The sequence below is a fragment of the Zophobas morio genome, unplaced genomic scaffold (assembly GCF_036711695.1).
Source record: "Zophobas morio isolate AGI-343-1 ecotype UQ-CSIRO unplaced genomic scaffold, CSIRO_AGI_Zmor_V1 ptg000513l, whole genome shotgun sequence".
NCBI lineage: Eukaryota > Metazoa > Arthropoda > Insecta > Coleoptera > Tenebrionidae > Zophobas > Zophobas morio.
Genome location: NW_026972616.1, coordinates 19053 through 41116, shown reverse-complemented (window position 1 = coordinate 41116; position 22064 = coordinate 19053). Strand labels below are relative to the sequence as shown.

At 33.3% G+C, this 22064-nt stretch overlaps 1 protein-coding gene and 1 long non-coding RNA gene across 2 annotated transcripts; both read right to left on the bottom strand.

Moving 5' to 3' along the window:
* Window positions 1-16636: 16636 nt before the first annotated feature.
* Window positions 16637-17075, bottom strand: LOC135121157 (uncharacterized). The gene is made up of 3 exons (XR_010278875.1): window positions 16972-17075; window positions 16812-16914; window positions 16637-16739 (listed from the first exon to the last, which is right to left on the bottom strand). It is a non-coding gene; the product is annotated as an uncharacterized LOC135121157 (long non-coding RNA).
* A 3192-nt stretch (window positions 17076-20267) lies between these two features.
* On the bottom strand, window positions 20268-21817 carry LOC135121161 (uncharacterized). Its single transcript, XM_064045468.1, has 10 exons — window positions 21764-21817; window positions 21535-21689; window positions 21285-21343; window positions 21082-21192; window positions 20971-21033; window positions 20848-20921; window positions 20731-20774; window positions 20605-20675; window positions 20496-20557; window positions 20268-20445 (listed from the first exon to the last, which is right to left on the bottom strand). The coding sequence occupies exons 2-10, from the start codon at window positions 21629-21631 to the stop codon at window positions 20358-20360; spliced, it is 669 nt and encodes a 222-aa protein (XP_063901538.1). The 5' UTR covers window positions 21632-21689; window positions 21764-21817; the 3' UTR covers window positions 20268-20357.
* Between the last annotated feature and the right edge of the window lie 247 nt (window positions 21818-22064).

Below are 22064 nucleotides of genomic sequence, written 5' to 3'. Positions count from 1 at the left end.
TGACCGGTTTAGGATCTGTAATTATACCTGTATAAGTAACATATTCCTACCAAATTACAATTAGTTGGTTTACCTAAAGTGTATCCATTTTATGTTAGCGTAAAATTAATTACTTTGATTATTTTTATAGGATTCTTTTTCATAAAATCATAGTAATTTCATCATTAGTTAAATTATTTTAGAAAATTTTGTTGTGTTTTGTTATTATTCTGTGTTTTTGTATACTGTTACTAATACAGTACACAGCAGCCGCTTATCTCGTTATCCTAAGCAATACTAACCACACTTCTGGTGAGTTGACTTTTAAGAATCGGTTGAATGAAGTGATTCCCTCTTTCCCTTTATCGATCTAAAGTATACAGTTAAATACATAGTTTAAATAATTTTCCTCCCGAAAAGGATTGGGTTTATTTCTTACGGGCATTGGGCACCTGTTTCGCCAGGTTTTTAACAAGACTAATCTAATCTAGTTCTTTGATACGCTCTAATAGGGGTTAGTTATCTCTTAGAGGTTGTTATTAGACAGATTCATATTTCAGAGTTGTCGCGTGAGATATTATCCCTCAGCTTGATGTCTTTAGCTTTTTACGTGTAATAGCAGATGTAAATCCTGCAACCCCTATTATTTTCTCGCTTATAACAAGAAATAATAATTTAACTATCAAGTAAATTTTAGATTATTGATGTGTTTTTTTGAGTTCACTTTAGTGAAAAGTATTCACTAAACCTTGCGTACCACCACAACTTTTTTGTCTAGTTAAGTGGGTTGGAACACTCAAATTATGAGTCAGACCGCCAACAAAAAAGTCTAATTAACCATCAATGTTTTCTCTGGTGGAATTAAGTTAACCGCTAAGCAGGTATAAAAAGAATCCATAGCCTTTTTTAGTGGGTTTTTTAATAGAATAAGCTGTGTTTTTATTAACATTCTTTCGCTAAATATGATTTATTAATATTTAACTGAACCGTGGTACGTTGTCTCCCTTAAGTTTAAGGCAATAGTCTAGTGCCTTTCGCTTTTATACTAATAAATTTTATGTCTGGGCCATATTAAATTATAACCTATTTATGATAATATCGGACTACTTCTTTAAAAGGAAAGCTAAAATACTAACTTATCAAAGCAGGAGCCTTAGAAGAGGTGAATTACGTTATTTTAGTCTGGCCAACCATAGGTAACCTGGCCTATAATAGAGATAAACTATGGGGAAAGCACAAATTACCTTGAAAGATGGGTAGGTAGCCAATAAGGAGAAACCGAATTTAACAAATGTTAGAAATATATTAATATTTGTTTAATTAATTTAATTATAGTTACGGAAAATCTAAAAAACAAAACTTAAAAGGGTCGTTATCAAATGCCTTTCCGACCTTAAATAGTAACGATCCCTGTGGTCCTTGGGATTAAATTTTTAGTGTTTACCTATGCATAGAATTTGAAACCTTATTGTTTTGCAATGTATAGCTGTTGCTTAACAACCTACCTCTTCATTTAGTCTTTTATAAAATATCGACTCCTATATTTATTTATAGAGAAAAACTGACTCAAAGGGCGACTAAAATTCATATCGTAAAAAGAAAAAAAAGCTTTTGATATCATGATAATTTATCTACTTTCCAATAATCAAAAAAATTCCAAGTCCCCCTGTAGTATTGATAATCTCTGTAAACTGAAGTAGACAGAGATGCTTTAGTATCTCTTATACTTGATTTGATATGAAGAGGTTTAACACAATAAAACTCCGAGCTTTTTTTACTAAAGAGTTCGTTTATATGGATCCCCTTCATCAGGTCTTTCTTAACCCTCCGTTATTGCTTAAATTTCTAAATAACCAGAACGATCTCTATGATAGTGAAACTAAACCAATTTATCCTCCCAAATAACATTGATATTTTTTCGTCCTTTGTTGATCCTATGCTAAGTCCGAGTAGTGCAACTTTATTCCGTCGCTTAAGGATTAAATGTCCTATTCTTTGGATTTTATCCAGGTCCGTAGGGGCCGTTAATAGAACTGTAAAAATTAAGTATAAAGAATTACTTAGTGTGTTACGCCTGTCTATAAAGGTTAATGAATTTCGAGCTCTCAGATAATGAGCTACTTTGTTTTTGTAATTATAATAATTATAAATTTATTGGGTTTTCTATGTTGATAGTATGATTCACTTACAGTGCGCAGTTAAATAAGATAGATTCCACACAAATGAGGGTATGCGCTTTGCGTAATAATTAATTTTAACTGGTAGATTCGATATAACAAGATTATTTTTAAAATTGTATATATATATATTCCTTTTAACCTTAATAAGTAATAACCTCGGAGACCTCCACCATCCGCTCAAACTGCTCTACCAACCTTCTAAAACAAACCCCTATTAATTTAACTCAGACAACTTCTTATGCCGAGCTTGGCCACAAAAATAATTCTTTAGGCAACCCCCCAACAACCGCCACCAACACTGCGACAAGTGCTTTCAATATTTACGACGAACCTCTCAACAATGTTAGAGACGGTGGAGGGTCTGGAATCCTTTTGCAATGGCTCTTAACCACAAACGCTTTCGTCATATCCGTCTTCTGTTTTTTTAAACGCAGAGGGCGAATTGGTCTGTGTGTTCTTAGCGAGACTCAACTTTTCCCAAAGTTCCATTCGATCTCTGCAATTTTTCGACGTACATTCATTATAGAGTGATATCTTTCCCTGCCATGTAAAGTATTAAGGCGGTGGCTTTTCCCACCACTTAACCAGACTGAGGCCCATGTCGCTAACTGCAACATACAAAACCCCCAGCAATTCACTTATTACATCAGATCTTGATGCCCTTTTTAAAAATTGTTGCTTAGTCGTTCTGTGTGGGAACCTTACCTACAAGCATTCCTTTTGGAACAGTCGTGTCGGTAAACCAAAAGTCAGAATACTCGAATCTTCCACCGACGAGCACGGAATGCGCGTTTTAGGACCACAGTACCCAACGCATAAGGCGAAGACAGGGGTATCATCCGTACTAAAAAAAAATATCCAAATTTTAATGGCAATGGAAGCTCTTTAAGAACTCTTGTCGCCACCTGCCATTTCTGATTGGTTTGGGAGACAAAAAAAAAGTGGTTACTGAGAACATAAACCCTATTTTTACGGCCTGGACCCAATTCACCGAGGCTCTTGATGTAACCTTTTCAACATCTTCTGCTTTATTTAGGACGTACGCCTTACTTGATGTTGCAGTTGCTAAATTCGAGGGATCTTTGACCATGGCGTATCACTCTGCCACGGAAACACATGAAGATGAGTTCCGCCCTAACAGCTTGCCTGATGGGTTGTAGGCCCTTTTTCGCGAGCGGCGACACCTTATTCAAGTGGCCACGGTGTCTCAAGCCCCGAAGCTAAATTAGCGCTTAATACACTACACTGGCGCATTAGTTAAGAGCTGTTGGTGCACCATAACCGACTGTGGAAGACAAAGTTAAGTAATATATCGGATAAGAATGGTAACATTCTAGAAGTTTATTAGGAAATATAAAAACGGAAACCCGAACGCGGTTACCATTACCTACTATGCGAGACGGCAATTTTGTGGAGGAAAAAAAAAGATCTGATAAAGCGACACTTTATAATGATCACCTCGCTACTCAGTTTGTGCCACCTGTTTATTTAGTTGCTAATGAAGTGCTTTCTGAACCAAACTTCCTTGCTGATGCCGAGGAACAGCTTGAGTCAATCACCATAATCGAAATCGGGGAGATTATTAACGCTTTACCGAGTCGAAAGACACCCATCCCAACGGTATCACCAACGTGATGTTAAAGCAGTTATTAATATGGCGGGTAGGAATGCCTATGCTGCCTCATCAGCTCTAAGAAAGCTCTCGGCACCTTCCCATTGTGCTGAAAGACGGCAACGGTGTTGAAGCACCCGAAGACACCAAGATCCAAGTATATACAGACCTATCAGCCTTTTATCAGCCGTTAGCAAAGTAGCTCAACACAGCACCGCTTAAAAACATTTGTTGACGCAAGCCAACGCCCTGCCAGAGTTCCAACGATGCCTTACGTCAAGACCTCCAGATTGAACCTCTGGGTAACGCTTTTTGAAGCAATGTTATCGCCACCTACCATCGGCTCAGTCAGCAGACTAATCGGTTACTGACAGATGAGGTCAACTATGAAATCTGGGCAGGCGCACGCAACGGACTCTAAATATATATGGGTTAGGGGTAGAATTATTTTAAATATATATATATATATATATGCGAAATTGCATTAACACAAGCTTAAAGCTAATGTGTAAGCTATCGCCCTGTTGAGAGCTCTTATATTCCGTGCTTCCTTTTACGACCCGCTAGTACCAGGGAATATCATCGATAAAAAAAAGAGTAAACGAGATTTTTGTTCTTGGTTTGTGGCGTCTTTTCAGTCTATAGGCTGTAAAAAGTTTTAGCTTTATTGTTAAAGGACATGTTTAACATATTATGGGACCGAACAGAACGTTGTCGGTAATTGTCTATAGGGTATATTGGGAGCTTAACGACTAGAGGCGTGCGCATTATGAAAGAGCCTAAAAACTCAAAAGAAAATTATAAATATTATTATGAAATATAAATATATGTAATGTGGAGGGGCCACTCGCCAGGGAACATATCACTGCACTTAGAAACGAGTTGGCACGCAGTGGCCAGAGTTTATTTATTGTATTGTATTTATTCCCTCTGGTTTAAAGTGGCAAGCTCTCAGGAGAGTTACAAATTGTTAAATATATTATCACAATTTCTTTTAGTCCTTCGCCTTTCCTGGATTATATTTTTCATTAGTTTTGGAAACTCTCAGCCTGTGAAATTAAAGTTTAGAAGATTAATATTTTTCAACCAATATTAAGAAATGCTGTTTCTTTGGGCAATTTTGATTGTATATTTGTGTTTTATTTGTGTTTAAGTATTAACTTAAAACTTTACATTATCATCTAGAGCTTTAAATACTCTTTGCACTGTCTAAGTATTTCATTCTTTTTATCTACACTTGCTTTCATCTACTTCTTTACTGATCGATATTCCTTCATTGGGACGGTACTGCTTGATTTATATAATTTTTTTAAAATCTCAGAATTACTTAGTTTTTGGTTAGGCAGTTATATTATCATTGGTTTCAGAAAGAAAAAATTATGATCCAATTCGAGATCTGTTTAGTTAAGAAAGCTCTAAGTTATATGATATTTCTTAGAAAATATCTAGAATTATTAATAAGAAACATTTATCTACGCAAAATCGAACAAAACGAATACAAAGAAAAAAAACAAAAGGATAAAAAAAGGTTGTTTACTAGAAGTTAGTATATGCCTTATGGATATATTTAATCAGATTACGATTTTAAGATGTACACACAAATAAATGTTCATATAAGGGATTATGCGTTAGCGATTTAGCATCATTTTGTCCAAACCTATTTTCATACATTCTCAGGCTTAAACAATTACCGTACATGAATCTGTTTATCAGTTTGGTATACTGTGAATTAGCAATACTTTTTGTTAAAAAGCCAGCAAGCATTTCTTTAGCAGGGAAAATCTCTACCGATATGCTTCCTTCAGTTTCGTCCTTAACTTGGTATATTATCGCATCATCTTCGTTATACCATGTTTGTTTGATATGTATACTGAGCCGGCAACACACGCGTATATTTACTGGAGACAATTCATAACCCAGTTCCCGTGGAGCTGTAAACATTCATCCAGCCCACTTGATAATATTGGCTAGTGCAATATATACTCGGCCTCTGTGGAGGAAAAAAGTGTAACTTTTGGCTTTCTTTTTATCCCAAACGATAGGAAGGTCGTTCGCAATTATTAATATAGCGGAACGAGATTTATGTGCTTTTTCAGTCATAACTTACATCTAAGGAGAATTGAATATTTAGCTTAACCTTGTAGACCTTAAGTTAAAATGTCCTTTGCCCTCAAGGTACCTCAAAGCGCATATAAAAGTCAATTCATGCTCTCTTTGTGATAGACTTTTCTTTCTGTAAAGTCAAAAATTGCTGTGGTCCTCGTCACACAGTTGCCCCGCGCTGACCAGGTTTTTCTGACGCAGTAGATATTTAAAGTATCTTCTCATTATAGCACTGTTCAACGCCTAAGGACGGTATAAGACCTTTTTATGCCCTTGACTCGTTCATTAATGGGTTGTAAATCCTTTACAATTCTCAAGTCAGTAACTATATGGCTTCTAGAACCCGAATTGAAATTAATTTTACTTGTTCCTTTAAAACTTGAGAGCTTCCGCTTTAAAACACCTTTTTCAATTCTTTGGTGCCTGCTATGTATTTAAATATTCCCAGCTCTGTTACTTTTGAGGCATCTATATTTCTTGATAAATTTTGCTCTTGCAGTCTTTTCACTTGGCGTACTACTAGTAGTTCTATAGTCCTTTTCCTGCTAAGACAGCTTTAACAACCTTGCTTTTAAGGCCGCATCCGCATGTTTTCCATAGTTTTGTGGTGCTGTAATTTCCCATGAAATTGCCAAGGCTACAACGCCCTCCAAACTTAATTCAGGTTCAAAAAAAAATTCGACTTAACAGTACGTTCTGCTTAAAGAATGCACATATCCCGTCCTTAGGCGGGGCTAAGAAATCTAGTTAACTTCAATCTCTCGCTCATTTGTACACTAATCTTGGTATTCAATTCTAGAGCTTAAGACACCAATGCAGTCCATTAATGATCTCTCGTTTTCGTCATGCAATTTTCTCATGTTTGTAAACTCCTCTTCTAGAGCCAAAACTTCCCCCGATGGACACAATAAACTTGTATAAAGCATTACATAGGAGAAATAGCTTTCTAAACAAATTTCTGTTCTAATTACTTTTAATGGCTTGAGATCGGTGAATAAAAAAAATCCGTTTTTGTGATAAGTATTGAGGCTGAACTTCAGGAGGTATCAGGCCACATATTTGTAGGTCACCACACACAATGAAGGCCTCTGGCCTTTATTAACGTTAAAAGTTTTTGCATAATGAGCGTGTTGCGCCACTTAGGAGTAATGGGTTTTAGGCAAATCAAATTTACCAACAAAGTTGTTAAAACGTATATTTACTGGTCTCTAAAAGTACTCATTAACTTTTTTACAAAAGGCGCCCTTTCAAGTGTGCCGAGTGTACTTCAATATCAAATTTACTAAAACTTAAAATTTGCAAATACTTTTGTTTAATTCGTTTACATAGTGATATTAAAGCTGTTTTTTGGTTTTTCAAACAAAAAAAAAATTCTTGGAAAAGAAAAATAAAAGCGTAGTAATATCTGATTAATCTAGTTTTTATATTATCCAGAACTTATTAATAGAAGATAACTTTCTTTAAGAGTAACTATATAACATATCCATTGCTGGAACTACAAGAGAGACTTACGTCCCTCCAAATTAACATATGAGTATTTCAAATAAAAAACAAGTTGTAGCAAGGTGCTTAAAAATTTAAGAACATAAGGTCTAGAAAGATAGAGCAAGTAAAGGTTTAAACTGAAAGTAAGTAGGTTTACTGGGCAAAATAAAACGACAATACTAGAACAGCGCTTACAATCACGGGAACGAAACTTTCAACTTATAAGTAAAACAACTTAATCCTGCCTCAGCAACCCATTAACAAAAGATGGGCTGTAATTAAAGAAATCAGAAAGAGTTTCTCTTGCTCTATGATACTGGTTTAAGTTTGTTAACAATATTACCTAACAGGAAAATGGTAAAAAATTAAATTTGACTTCAATAATAAGTGAGTACTATCGAATTATTTTCCCTAAATAAGGAGTGTAAAAAAGAGTCTAACAATCTTAAATATAGAGCTAATACCAAGAAGGCAGTTGTAAAACGAAAATAAAATTTACATGCTGAGTTAAGTGACATCTTGTTTTCTAGAGTTCTAACAAATCGACAAGTGAATAATAGACTCAGTTGGGGGTGACCCTTCTTTGCACATGGAAGCTTATTACCTCACTTTTTCTTTTTTAAAAATTTTAATTTAAAATTAGTTATTATAAGCTGACTATTAATGAGCTTTGATAAGTTATATCAAAGCAAAGTTACTTTTTCTAGAAATAATAAAAATATAATTAAAATTGTATATGAAAATCTTCTTTTCTTAGGAATCTCTGTAATTTGTTTGCTATCTTTGTTTATATATTTAATGGTCTTATCTAAAAATATGATATTTTATAAAGAACCTTATTATTTTAGTAATTTTTTAGAAAAAGTTGTTTGAAGACGAGAATCTCATATTTGAGGAAGATTTATTTCTGAAGCCTAATCCTAAAGCAGCAGAATTGATTTTTGTTTTTTTAGTCTCCAAGTTAGATCCTCTTTTTTTAAAAGTATATACTTGTATTTCCCTTATCTAACGCATCTAAGTATTTAACTTTTGCTTAATATCAGGAGCTTAAAGGCTGTTGGCCTTTTACTTCCCCTAAGAAGCAACGACCAATTTTGATTAAAAAACTGGTCGTTTTTTAAGTTAAAAAATATTAATTTACGATTAGTAAACACCGTTAACAACTATTCATAACAAAAATAGCATATAATTTTAAACAGCTAATTTTAAATGTAATACTTAACAATTATTACTAGTTATTATGTTTAGAGTCTTTTAAAGAAAAGTATGAAAATTTTCCTAAGGTTTCTAGATACCATTTGATGAGTGCGGACTCCCGGTTATTTTAGCAAAATGGATAACTTTATTAATTTTGTAATTATTATGTAACAGACTTTACTATCCCTTGTTCAAGTTAACTTCTTGGATTATGAGTCAAGATATACATAAAAGTGTAGGCATTAAAATTACTTCTTCTCTTCCCTTAAGACAACATTCCGAGCATATTATTAAACTAAACAAAGTATCAAAAAAAATTTATCTATATGAAAGACGTTATTAAATACTGTTATATATTTTGTGGTTATTTACACATTTAGCTCAGGTTGATACAAACTTTTCGGAATCTCATCTGCATTGTCAAAGAAGCTCAAAGCCTACAAGAAGTTTTTTTAAAGGAATCACAAGAGTTGATATTATCCTATCGACAGTTGAAAGCCAGTCAAGTATGTATACTTTTTTTTTAGATGTCATTAATTTTAAAATTTTTGTTCTTTAACCGGTAACCTTAAAATTTTTTGTCTGCACTTTATTTAAAATTGTTTTAATTCATCTTAATCTAAGTATAAGATACTTATCTACTAAATATTATATATATTTTTTGTTGTAACTTAAGTACAAGGCACTGGAGATGTTTTAATCTTTTAGTTTTATCGCCTTTGAGGGACTCGCTTACCCTATTCTCATTCTTTCTCCGTTCCTTCTCGACTTCTAGGAAAAGCCAAATCCTTGAATATTTTAGAGTAGAAGTTGCTTTAAGTGCGAACTAATATTCAGTTTATATAAAATATAATTAATAAATTTAATAATTATCCTTTTTGGAAACTATCTATTGTGCAATAGTCGCACTTGTCAAATTTACTTTTGAGGTAATTAGCCATAATTTTGAGGAGCTACATATTGAAGTAAATGGAAGATTTGAAACGTTACCAACGCTACTTTACGTGTTTTTACTTTTCTGTTTATAATAAAATTTTGCTAAATTTTTGTATATTTTATTTTTTATTAGCTTGTCTTTCATAATAATATATATTACTGATTAAATTTTCTTAAGAGCGAGCTGCAGACTCAATTTAATCAATTCAAAGATTTCTTAAATAGCCGCGAGATATTGGATTGTAAACTCAATAGATTTTGCGAGTTAAAGAGTTTTTTTATGGACTATTTTCAGAAATTTTTAGAAAATGGTTTTCTACTAAATTATTTCATACACCTTTTTTTATTAAAAGTATTATCTAAAAATACAATGATTTTATATAGTTTTGTAATGTTATTTTTTACTGTAATAATATTTAATTGCCAACATGTAAACTTTCTTTAAAACTTTGGTTTTTTTAATCAATATTAATTATTTATATAGCATATAGCTTTTTTAATTGGATGATAAATATAGTCATTGTTGGTTGCTCACTATAACAATTTTAGTATAGTTCATATTTATATATTTACTCACTATCTATATATTTTTTAGACTGAATGTTATTTATTTAATTTTACTGCTATTTGTAAGAGATGAAGAAAGTGCAAAGAGTTTTTTTTTTCTAGCTAAGATGCATAATAAAATATAAATTTTATGCTTTTTGCTAGTATACAAGTATGTAGTTTGCTTTATTTATACATATTCTCTGAGGTACGGTTGTATAGTAGATAGTTTAACAGAATTTTTTGTCTATAACTTGTTTAAGTTTGTAATGTAATTTTTTTAAAATTTACCAAATTGTTTTCTTTTAAGGAACTTTTCTTTTGGATTTCTTTAGCCAAGTGGAAAATAGCGGTTCATTTACGAGTCAACTGGGAATTAACTATCTTTATATTATATTTTTAATATTATTTTTATTATTACTATTAATTATTACAGAATTTGAAGGATTCTGACTCTCTTCACTCTTTAATTTTGCAATTGAGCAACTTTCTTTCTTCGCTTTTTTCTTCGAGCGATGAAAAAAATGCACTTCTATGCGACGACGCACTCCTACACATCAACGCACATTTGCATCATCAAGAGCTTTTGTATAAAAATCTCGAGCATCTTTTAAGTGAATTTTCTCTCAAGTATACGAATTTGCTTGAAAAAGTTCCTGCTGAGTACATTTCGTTAAATAACCTTGCGAGTCGTTAATTGTTTTATATATTAATATACTTTTTTAATAAGGATCGAGTCCGCTGATGTTTCTGCAATGGAATTTCAAAGTTGTATAAAATTAAGTTTGCCTTCCAACTTTTGCATGGATCCCTTAGAAGGCGGAACTCTTGTATTTTTCGTACTTAAAAATTTCTAGCGCTTTTTTAAAGTTTATCATTAATATCCTTATTATATTACTTTTATAAACGTTACTTAATCTCTTCCACTTGATATGACTTATTTTATAAGGGGCGCCTTTTTAACAGAATTCTACTAGATTCTATTTATAATATTTATTATTTATACTTAAAAAAGTTTCTATTACTTTAATTACTTTAATAAAGTAGCCTTATGTTTTGGCTTATAGTTATTACTTATTTAATTTATTATATTTATGTTGCCTTGGTCATGTTTTTAGCGTAGTTGCGAAATTATTACGAGATTTTTTATCTATAAGTTTATTTGGCTAACTTATATTATGAAAAGGAGAAGAAGTGCGAATTAATTCATCAAAATTGCCTGAAGGGTTATACTTTCCTTCCTTATCGTTGTGAACTTTTTTGTTACCATTAACTTCTGCTTTATTATAGATTTCGATTCAATTTTAGAATCTTTATTTAAATATGTTGATTAAGAAATGCATTTATTTCCTTTATTTATTATGTAAGGATGTTTATGTAAAACTTTTTTATTTAAAAGAAATTTAGCTTTATATTTATAACTAAAACTTTTTAGGCGCTAAATTAGCTGAAACACATCGTTAATCGTGTCTAAGCGGATCTAAGAAGTTTATATTTATTTCTATGAGTATATAAAAAATAAAATATTTCTTAATTGTTAGCAGCGATTTCTTGCTATATATGACTTTACTATTCCCGGTCCATATATATTTTATGAAGATATCATTCCAAGTGAAGCAGTTTGTAAAGGACTTAAAACTTATTTATTGTAGAATTTAATTTTTTAAAAAAAGTTTATTAACCACTTACTTTCCCAGTACAGTAGTTATTACTTTTAAGATAAAAGCACAACTATGAAAAAGTGTACACTTTTTCTTGCTTGCTACGAGCATTAGTAAACTTCAGATATATATGATATAAAGATTTTTTACTTTTTAAAGATCTGTTTAAGGCTGGTATCTCCAGCCTTATGTACGAAGTTATATCCCCTTCCCTGTACTTTATTGTCTCTACGGCTGGAGTGATGCCCTTCGTGGTTCTATATTTATTATTAGTGACATCACCTGGAACAAACACGTTTTAATTTATTGTCTAAAAAACTAAAGGAAGGTATTCATGCCTCTTAGCCTCAGAGTAACTTAACCTGCTTAATCTAAATTTCTGCATTGTGGAGTGGAATTGAAAAGGGGTGGTCTTTCAAAAAATTTAAGACCTCTCGGGCCATCTCTTTAACATAATGATAGCGATATCTACGTGTTTCCAGCGTTTGACATTTTCCCTTAAAAAATTTAAAATATTATCTGATAAATATTTTAAAGCCGTTACTATACTCACTTTTCTACGGTATATCTAAAAATTGTGCGGGGATATGGTCAAGGTTTTAGTTATTATATTGTTAAGTTGTTCTTCATATTGACTAAAACATAATTACCCCTTTGTTTATGGTAAAACATCCCACTTATAATGTGAGAATTTCGCACAAACCAAGGTGCGCTTGTAAGCATGCTAAAAAGATTGTTTTAAAGAATTTAAATACTGTTTATATGCAAAGTATAAGTAATTTACTTTCCAGACTCAAATAACTTCTTTTGAATATAAGAGGATATAAAGCGGAAGTTATCTTGACTTAGGGGCCTTCCTGCTGCCTGGGCTTCGTCGGTGGAAATTCAGCGGCATTTCTTTAGCGGCAGAGCGAAAAATTATATAAGGGGTCTTTTCAACTCCTTATATACCTTTGCTTCTTTAGACTCCTGGTTTAAATTAGAGTCAATAATAATGCCAAGGTATATTACTCGATATTGCACCAAGGAGTGGGTGTTCGCGATAGCGTTAGGGCTTTACTTTCCCCCCCTTTTTTTCCCCTTTTACTTAAGATCATCGCATGGCCTTTGGAAGGGTTTATTTTAATTTTCCTCTTTGCAATTCATTTTCTAAGTGTATAAAAATAAACTTGCACACAATTAATAGCTAAAGAAGTTGATTTGAACTACAATATATGGAAGAGTCGTGAGCCTACAGAGCTAGGGAGGTTTAGTGGGTAGGAGGTGGAATGTTGCATGCATATAGGTAGAGTAATAAAGCTGACAGTAGAGAGCCCTAAGAAGCTCCAATTTTAAGGATCTTGGGGGTGGACAGGACTTCTATTAGTACAACAAATGATCTATTGCAAAGCAATGAATACAGCACGTGCATAAGGTTTTCTAGCCACTTGTATATAATTAACTTTTAAATAGGTTTGGGGAATAGTGAATGTTTAAATTGTGGAAAGTATTGAATTAAGCAATTTTGCAAACACAGGGGGTCGATAGTTTTTAGCATATCTGCTAGTATGGTTACTTATTGGTATGAGAATAATTTCTGGTTGTTTTCATCTTGTAGGAAAGTAACCCTGATAAATAATAGAATTGATCAGTTTTAAAAAATAAACAATTGACAGTGACATTCGATTGATATACCATCAGGGCACCTACTTTTACTAATTTAATTTCATCATATTCAGTTTAAACCTCCTTTTCATTTTTAAAACCTTGAGAATTAATAGGTAATGCATATTTGCCGAAGAAAGATAGTATTTAATTATGCGCAAAGTATTTATTGGATTAAAGATAGCGGAGGGCTTGAAATGAGCTGATAAACTTTCTGCAAATATGTTGGCCTTCCTTATTGAAATAAGCGATTTCTCTTTTATCAATTATTCTTCTTTGAGTTTTATAAGATTTTGGCATTTGCCATATGCAGTTATCGGAAGGGTTTAAAGATCTTAAATTTATACCCCAAAGGTTATCTATTTAGTTCGCGTTTAACGGTTTCCTTATTTGTTAAAGGTTAACTTGTCACATGGGACTCGTCTTTTTAGGAATATTCTTTTTAAAACGTCTATACCTTTATCGCTGGGTTCCTTATCCCGTAATTGGTAGGTGAATATTTTATAACGTAAGTGGTGACGAGGGGTTTGACAAACCCCTTAAATAAAAATGTTTTTTTTTTGAGGACAAATTGGGAGGGACCTTTTTAAATCTACTTTTTGTTAATTTAGGATCTTTTATGACTGCATATGTAAAATTAAAATTCTAAAGTTTAAAGATTTAAAATTTTAAGTGTTAAATAGAATGCATACAAAATTGACTATTTGTGTTATTTTAATAATAGAACAAATTGAAACATAATAAGCCAACGCTGTGTAGGTTATAACACTTCTAATGAAGTATTAGAAAACAACCTAGCATATATAAACAATAACTATTTGATAAAATCTGTTGAATACTATCCACACAACGACTAACATTACAGCCGCCGCATATTCGAGTGTCTCAACAATACTATATTCTGTCTTTCTGTTTTTGTTTCTTAGACATTTGCCACACCTAACTTGTCTTTCCTTAAGTTGTGGACGATGGCTGGTTATGGTTCTTTGTGTATTTGTGAGATGTTCAGTCGCAATTTACGAGGAAAACGACTATTCGGGGTTTTGGCAAACCCCAAATTATTAGACTAATAGGACTATAGTTTGAGATTAAAAAATTATTTCGCGGCATGCGTGACACCGGTAGAGAGCGAACTAACTGAAAAGTATACAGACTGTGTGCGATCTCCCGCTTCCTACAATCATGTCAACAATCTTAATTTAAGTGCAGTTTGACAAATCACCTTACCAGTTAGGTGTTAAGGCGAGAAGGAAGAATATAGTTAAAGTTTTTGCAACTTTAGAGTTGGTGATGTGTTTACTGTGTAAATTACCGTGAACTCAAAGAAGAGAGAGCAGCATGAGTTTTAGACAACAGGAAGGAATTGAATAGAGTGGTGAATTATTAACCACTGACCTTTTAAAAGGTTCCTGTTGGTTACTTCAAAACCCCTCTTTGTGTTGGCTCGACTTGACCGAGTCCTGACCTGATGATAATTTGAAAAGGTTAGTAATGTGCCCAGGAGCCAATGTTCTTGAGTAAAGCTACGTCTGACACATCAACGGAGCCTTTAATTAAGCGATGTTTAGGTTCAAAGGAGTTAGAAGCAAAATTTCATCCGCCCGATATTCCATAATCTTGCCAGTTGGATTGTCCTTCCCGCCTTTCCATTGAGAAAGCTTGCTATACAGACCTCCACAAACAATGACCTGACTAGTGTGTTGTTAATAATATATCTAAGTCCTTTTTTTATGATTCTTTCTCACTTATAAAAGGAAACGATATTCGCTGAAGCAAGTTTTTTTTAACGTGAGCACACGGTAGAATTTAGGTTTTTAAATTTCAGTATATTTAATTAAAAGAATGTTTATATGTCTCTTAATAAGTATAACTATATCACCTCCCATATCCTCCCGAACTGTCGATATATTTTATAATTTGATATGTGAAACTTACTACCGTTTTTTTAAAGGGATTCCGATATTAAAATGAGGTCAATATTTACTCTAGTGGTCAACCCCTGGAGTCACGTTTTTTAGCCCGTATGCCCTTGGCATTCCAGAAGATGAAGATTATTACTTGATGATTTCATTGCGCTTATCAAGTTTAAAAAATAAATAACTAATAGTTTTCGATATTGGAGTACTTATCGCTACAGTTAAAAATTTGGCTATTTGTTTAAGAATGAGTTCATCGAGATTTTGCCGAAAGTTGGATATATTTACTATTTAATGCTTAAGCGGTAGCTTTTCGCAGGAAATACCACGTTCTTCCGCGTTTGAGATATAGGGTTATAGAATAGAGTTGTTTCTTCTAAAAGGCGCATTTTAGGGTAATACAACCTAGCTTGTAATGTGTTTACCTAGACAGTATAGACATTTGGGTTTACCTCTTTAGGTTTAGGGCGGGACTGGAATCGTGGTTTTCTGCCCATTTAACGCACGATACTGGAAAGTGCAGAATTTATCGGTATGCTCGATTATTCGGCATGTTAGGGTATTTAAACTTTTACCGACAGGTATCTAAACCTTTACGTCTTTTAAAATTAATTGTAAACACAAATGTATATATGTATATGAGATGTAAAGTTGTGACTAAAACAAAAAAAGCACTAAAAAATTGACATGACTGCTAGTTTATTTTTCGTGAACTTTCATTATATACTAACCACTAAGGAATGAAATAATCAATAATAATCATAAAATTGCCTAAAAATGGTAATTTGCGTTAAAACTTATGAACTGGGCTTTTCCTCAACTTGGCATCAAAAACATTGACCAATTCTACCGAAACGAGAACATTACCAATGTTTTTTCCTTTAAATATAGTGCTTTCTTTTTTAGGTATTTTTACTAATACGAGGGCCAAAATTCTGTTTTCATCATATTTTCCCATTTTGGTAACTTCAGTGGAATGAAAGCCTTAATTTTCCATTATTTTAACTTCTATATTCCTTTCAAGAAATATGCGAAAGACAACTTCAAGATCTTTTTAGGAGGGGAGGCGATAAGTTTAATACTCGAAGTTTTATGAAGCTAGGTCTTGCTCAACCGTAGGCGTAAAAACCCTATCCTAATTCATGCTCTCAATTCTGTGCTTTAGGGATTTCGTTGGAGTTTATTTTAATTAAATAAAAAAAATTTGCTCCAGTAGACCCTTTTGCGTTTCGTAACAAGTATAATTTAACTTTAGTTGTATTATTTATATTATTATAGTTATTATTACTATTATCATTATTATTAGTTGTATTGTTATTATCACTACAGTTATTATTACTATTGTTATCGCTGATAGTATGACTATTACCGGTTTCATTAGTGTCCTTATTATTAGTACTATCCTTGTTAATACACCCATTATCGCTATTTTTATAATAAAAGCGGTATCAAAAATCCCAGGTTAGTTTCCTTGCTAATACTATTATTTGTACAGATTATATTACAATAATTGAGGTTATTTTTTTATCAGAATTAACAATATTATTAGTACTTTTTATAACGACATTCAATTTCGCTCCTCAAATATATCTATTTTATGCGTATCCGAGACCATTTCAAAGTTTGAAGAGCGGTATATGAGTTAGAATCAGGAACTATGTTATTATTTAAAGCAACAGCTCCTTTCCTTCTTTTTATAAATTTTTAAAAACCTTTTTTTTTAAACTGCCATACTTCTGTTTTTAAAACTTCTAGCTACTTCTACTTCTTAAGTTCTTTGTTTGCGGCCAACAAAGTGGCGATAAGTTCTTGTTCTTCGCTCTAAGTAGAAGTGAGATCTATGAGAAGGAAGAATAATAAAAAAAGTATTAAAATAAAATTAACAAGAATAATAATAAAGATAATATTAGCGATAATAAAAAAATATATAGATATAAATAATATTTTTCGAAGAAAAGTTTTGCTAAGGAAGCCGAGTATAAAAAAAAGCGTTTTTTAGTTAAATCATTAAATTTCCTGGGATGCTTTAATTTATACCCTCTACTTAGCTTGTAACCATCACACGGACAATGATATTGTGCGCCGCCCCATAACTGGAAAGTGGGTTCTTTTCGGTCGTTTAGCGTCTTCAGCTTCCCGACCATAAAGGCAAAAGGTATTGCTCTTAGAGGTTCCGAGGGCCAGCGGCTCAACCTGTAGTGCGCCGAAAGTGTATCGTTGCGCACAAACCACGATGCGTTTGCTAAAAAGTGCAGCAGTAAAATGCTACGTCGATAAGTCGAAGACCCAGACAGCAAAAGCGTTTGTCATACCAGCAAAATTAAACTCATACAGCCCTCGCTCATTGAGCGAAGAAGCTTACTTTACTGCGCAATAGGGAGGATATAGCATTCTGATCGCCACTTTGACCTATTTCTCTACTTATAATTCTCATGCCGACGCCGCGACAGCTGGACTCAATGAAGACACCTTAGTATTTTCGCCTTAGAGCACAACGATGTTGGCAGCCTAATGAGATTCTTTGTATTAGAATTTTGGAGTGTGAGAGGTTATATACGTAACCAGCAAAACCGAAAAAGAGAGTTAAGTAGGTGGGAATGGAACCCACGAGGTTAAGTATGCGCTTCAATCCATTTACCGCTGAGCTACGACGAATACTCCAACCCAGTATGATGACAAGTATTTAATCTCTTATTGCGTTATAAGAGGCCGCGTTCTTTGCTCCGTTTACAAAGAGGTCCTAATATCGACACCAGCTAGCAAGCTCTTCAGGACAAAGCTGTAGGTGCTGCACGCAGTAAAACCTGTAAATTTGTCGACATATAAGTCGTATCATCAGCCTTAAGAGCTACCCGCTTGAGAGGGTTGACCGACAAAGGCGTGTTGCTCGTATGAAGTGCGAAAAAGCACGGTGATTAAAAAGAGCTTTGCAGGACTCCCGCTGTGAGATGGATAGAAGGCGAGAGTGCAACATCCACTCGCACGCTGAAGAACTGGCCGTTTAGGACAAATCTTAATGAGGCGTGTAATTGGAATAAGTGCAGCTTGTTGTAACAGATTTTCGTGCTATTCTCGGTTAAGTTTTCTCCTCGTCGAAAAAGAGAGCGCCAGTGGCTTCTTTAAATTAAAAACTCTATTCGCCCACTCAATCAGGAAAAAAGTTGTCGGGTCGTTGATACCCTGTTCGAAGTTCAAACTCAAACTGGTAAAATCTACGTCGTCTTAACTTTGACTGACAAAAGCTTGACGGGTCAATATTTGTGATATCCTGTTGCTTGTTGCTGTGGGAGATTAAAGGTTAACCCGGCAATTACACTATAAACAATGAGTTCGCAACAAAGCTGGTAAAAGAGATGGAAGGTATGCCAAGTTTAGTAGTATCCAGCGAGGTCGTTTACACGTTGAGTTAGCCCTAATTATATTATTTGAGGGGTTGCAATTATGTATATATTAATTTTATTAACGTGGTCGCTGTGCTGTTTACACAAAAACAAAGACGGAGTTATAGTTTGACATCCATTTTACTCTATTAATATAGTCAACTTTATTAACTATATTATATTTCAGCTACATCTGCTGACTTACGATTAGCATACACTTGTAACAACCTTAAGCTGGTTCATTCCTCCTTGCTCAAGCTAATGCTAAAGTTGACACTTCATGTAAAATAACCAAATAATGGAGTGATGGATAGCACCGATGACTTTGGAGATTTTGAGGAAGCTATCTATACAAAAGACTTTTTTTATCCCGCTTATGATAGTAAAAAAGATATTTTAGCCTCAGAATTAGAACCACCTTCAAATTTGTCACCTTCCCCAATCTCTCTGAACACAAAAGAAACACTTACCGAACTTCTACATAAAATATTATCTTCTGGTAGGGATACACTTTTTAATTACTTTCGTAGTCTCATAGATAATTTTTTTTATCAAGAGAGTAAAAAAAAAGGTAATAGCCCAGAGACGGATTTGCAACTTTCAAGAGATGAATATTCTGACTTAAAACACACTTATTTTCTTGACAATGATAGTTTAAATTTTTATATCGAAAACAACGAATTATGGAACCGAATTAAAAAATTTTCAGCACCTTCAAAGCTAATTCAAAGAGTTCAGCATAGATCTACTTCACTATACGAATCAAGAATCTATTCCTCCTTACTTGAGAGACTTAACTTAAGTCGGAAGCTTAGAGATGATTGTTACCATAATTCTTTTTTGACTGCTGGAACGCCTACTGTTTTTAAAGACAGAGTCTCTCCTTCTGCACTTAATTTTAGTGATAATAATAATGATAGTAACTGTATTGATCCGCCTATTAAATTTTTAAGCCCTCCTATTACCAATAATACTGATTCTACTTCCCTACTTACTTTGTCTAATATATTTGATTTTGACTGCCCGAAAACCACTGTCGATAGTGAGGAAGAAAGAGTGAACGAAACCTTTTCCATTACAGAAGAAAATCTGAGCAAGCTCACAATAGGACAACTGAGTGAACTTAGGCAACAATTAGAAAAAGAAACTTCTTCTCTTTTGCTCGAGGATGCCGAGTTACAACACTTGAGCACTTTACTTGAGAACGAATACATACTCAAGTGTAAGCTTATTGGGACACTACTTTCGGTTATTAAAAAACGAACAACTAAATAAGAAAAAAAGCTTTATGCCTTCTGAGGCTATTTCTGGCCTTATTCAACCGACTTGCAAAGCTACACTAACCGGCATCCGTAAAAACTTAAGTAACAACAATAACTCCCGGAAAAGCAGAATTAGTACTACTCTCGAAATCCCTTTCAAAACAGATCAAAGCACCACCTCTCTAGCAGTGTTGCAGTCCGTCTTGGACTTGTATGTAAAAGAATCACCAAAATTTTACGAAAAACTTCAGGGAATACAAGAAAATATTTGAATAAAACTGCTTGGCCTAAACTTTTATCAACTTAAAAGTACTTTGAAAGATTTTATTATAATAAGTTTGAATTAATATATTTAAAACAGGGTGTCTTCTTCTTTAATTGTTTCTTTAAAAACAACTGAAAAAGTGAGTCAGTGCCGGTCGTAAACAGGAAAAGGGACGCTCCCACAGACTCGGTTTAGGTCACATTTATCACTATCACGAGCAAGATGATCGTAACTAGAGCAAAGGCCACCAAGTACCACAAGATCTTGCTAGCAATAGCTCTAGAGAAAAAAAAGTGTGTAATAAAGAAATTAGTTTTTTAACAAAAGACCTTCTCCACATGGATCTTGTTAGCCGATCGCTCTGGCTGAGATGTAAGTTAGTATCGTCCAGCTAAGCAAAGTTAGTAGGAAATTAAGGTCGCAAATATAATGATCCACCAGACGTGTCGTGCGTTCTAATCCTTCCCGCTGACTGTGTAGCTCTTCTAATATATCGAGCCCGATCGATTCTTATATCAAATTTCGTAACTACTTATGAGTTAAAAAAATCAATATGACAAGAACCTGTTTCTAAAGCTAAACGCTCGCTATTTAATAGTCTATCGCCCCTTTTAAAATATTTAAAATAGTAAAGTTATAAGTTAACATTATTTATTCAACAAAAAAAGTATAATAACTCACGAGGTCAGTAGCAAGCTATGCGAAGACAGCAAGTGCTCCCGATCTTTGTCCAACAAAGCAGGTTCATAATCTTCCTGAAGATAACTTATTATTGTCAAAGAACAAAAGCGCACAAAAGCTTACTAAAGTATCGGAATACTCGTTGCTAAAATCAAAGGATACGGCCCTGTTGCTGCTGAGTTTAGACTTTAAAGAATTTAATTGTTACAAAGTTTTTGAGATAAACATAGTAACCAATTGTTTCTTAGACAATTCTAATTCCGCTATTATTTTATTATATCTAGCTTGTAATCTAAAGCGGTGTCCCTCTGGTTGCTGTTTAAGCTCGAAATCAAGCTTTTGAACCTATATATATATAAATAAAAATAGTTATAAAAGGTGTATATAACTTTCAACTGTCTAGTTATTAATAATTTAATATAGGAGCTTAAGCAAACAAGATCCTCCAATTCTTCAAATTTTCTCTTTGAGTTAGATACCAAAGTTTTCTGCTTCTCTAAAGATGAAATATAATTAACGGTTTTATTTATTGACCGCCTCATTATAGAGGAAGGCATCTTTTAACTTGACGCTGGAAAAACTAAAAAAACGTATCAATGAGCTCAAGAAAGAAATGTCATAATAAAACGATTTTCTGTGACGAATGATGGCAAATACCTTCGCAAAACAAATAAACACTATATGTACCTCCAGAAGAGGAACTAATTTGCTTTATTGTTAAGTTAAGTGAACCAAGTAATGTATGAATTTCGAACTCGCAATCTTCAAAAGCTTCGGACGACATACTAATATAGAGCACGTTCACTCAACATGAAAGAAGAGCTAACTTTAACGTTCAGCAACTAGAAAGCAGGTTTTAATATTTTTTTTTACAAAAACTGAAGCTGGTTAGGTGCACTACCATTTGCTAGCTTACATTAGATAGGAGCAACCGCCAAATATATTTTTTTGGCGGCGAGATAAAATAATTTTGTTCAAAGCAAAATTTTATTGCTATGAAAATTATCTTTAAATAGTTTCCGAATACAGAAACAAATACAAGTAAAGAATCTATAAACGCAGAGGAAATCCATTTTTGTAGTATTCAGGTAAGAAGCATACTAAACTACTAAGTAATTTAATATTTACATTAGGTTTTAATACCTATTATGAGTGGATTTTTACATGTAAGGAAAAATTTAGGTAAGACGAGCTAAATTATATTCAAGTTATATATA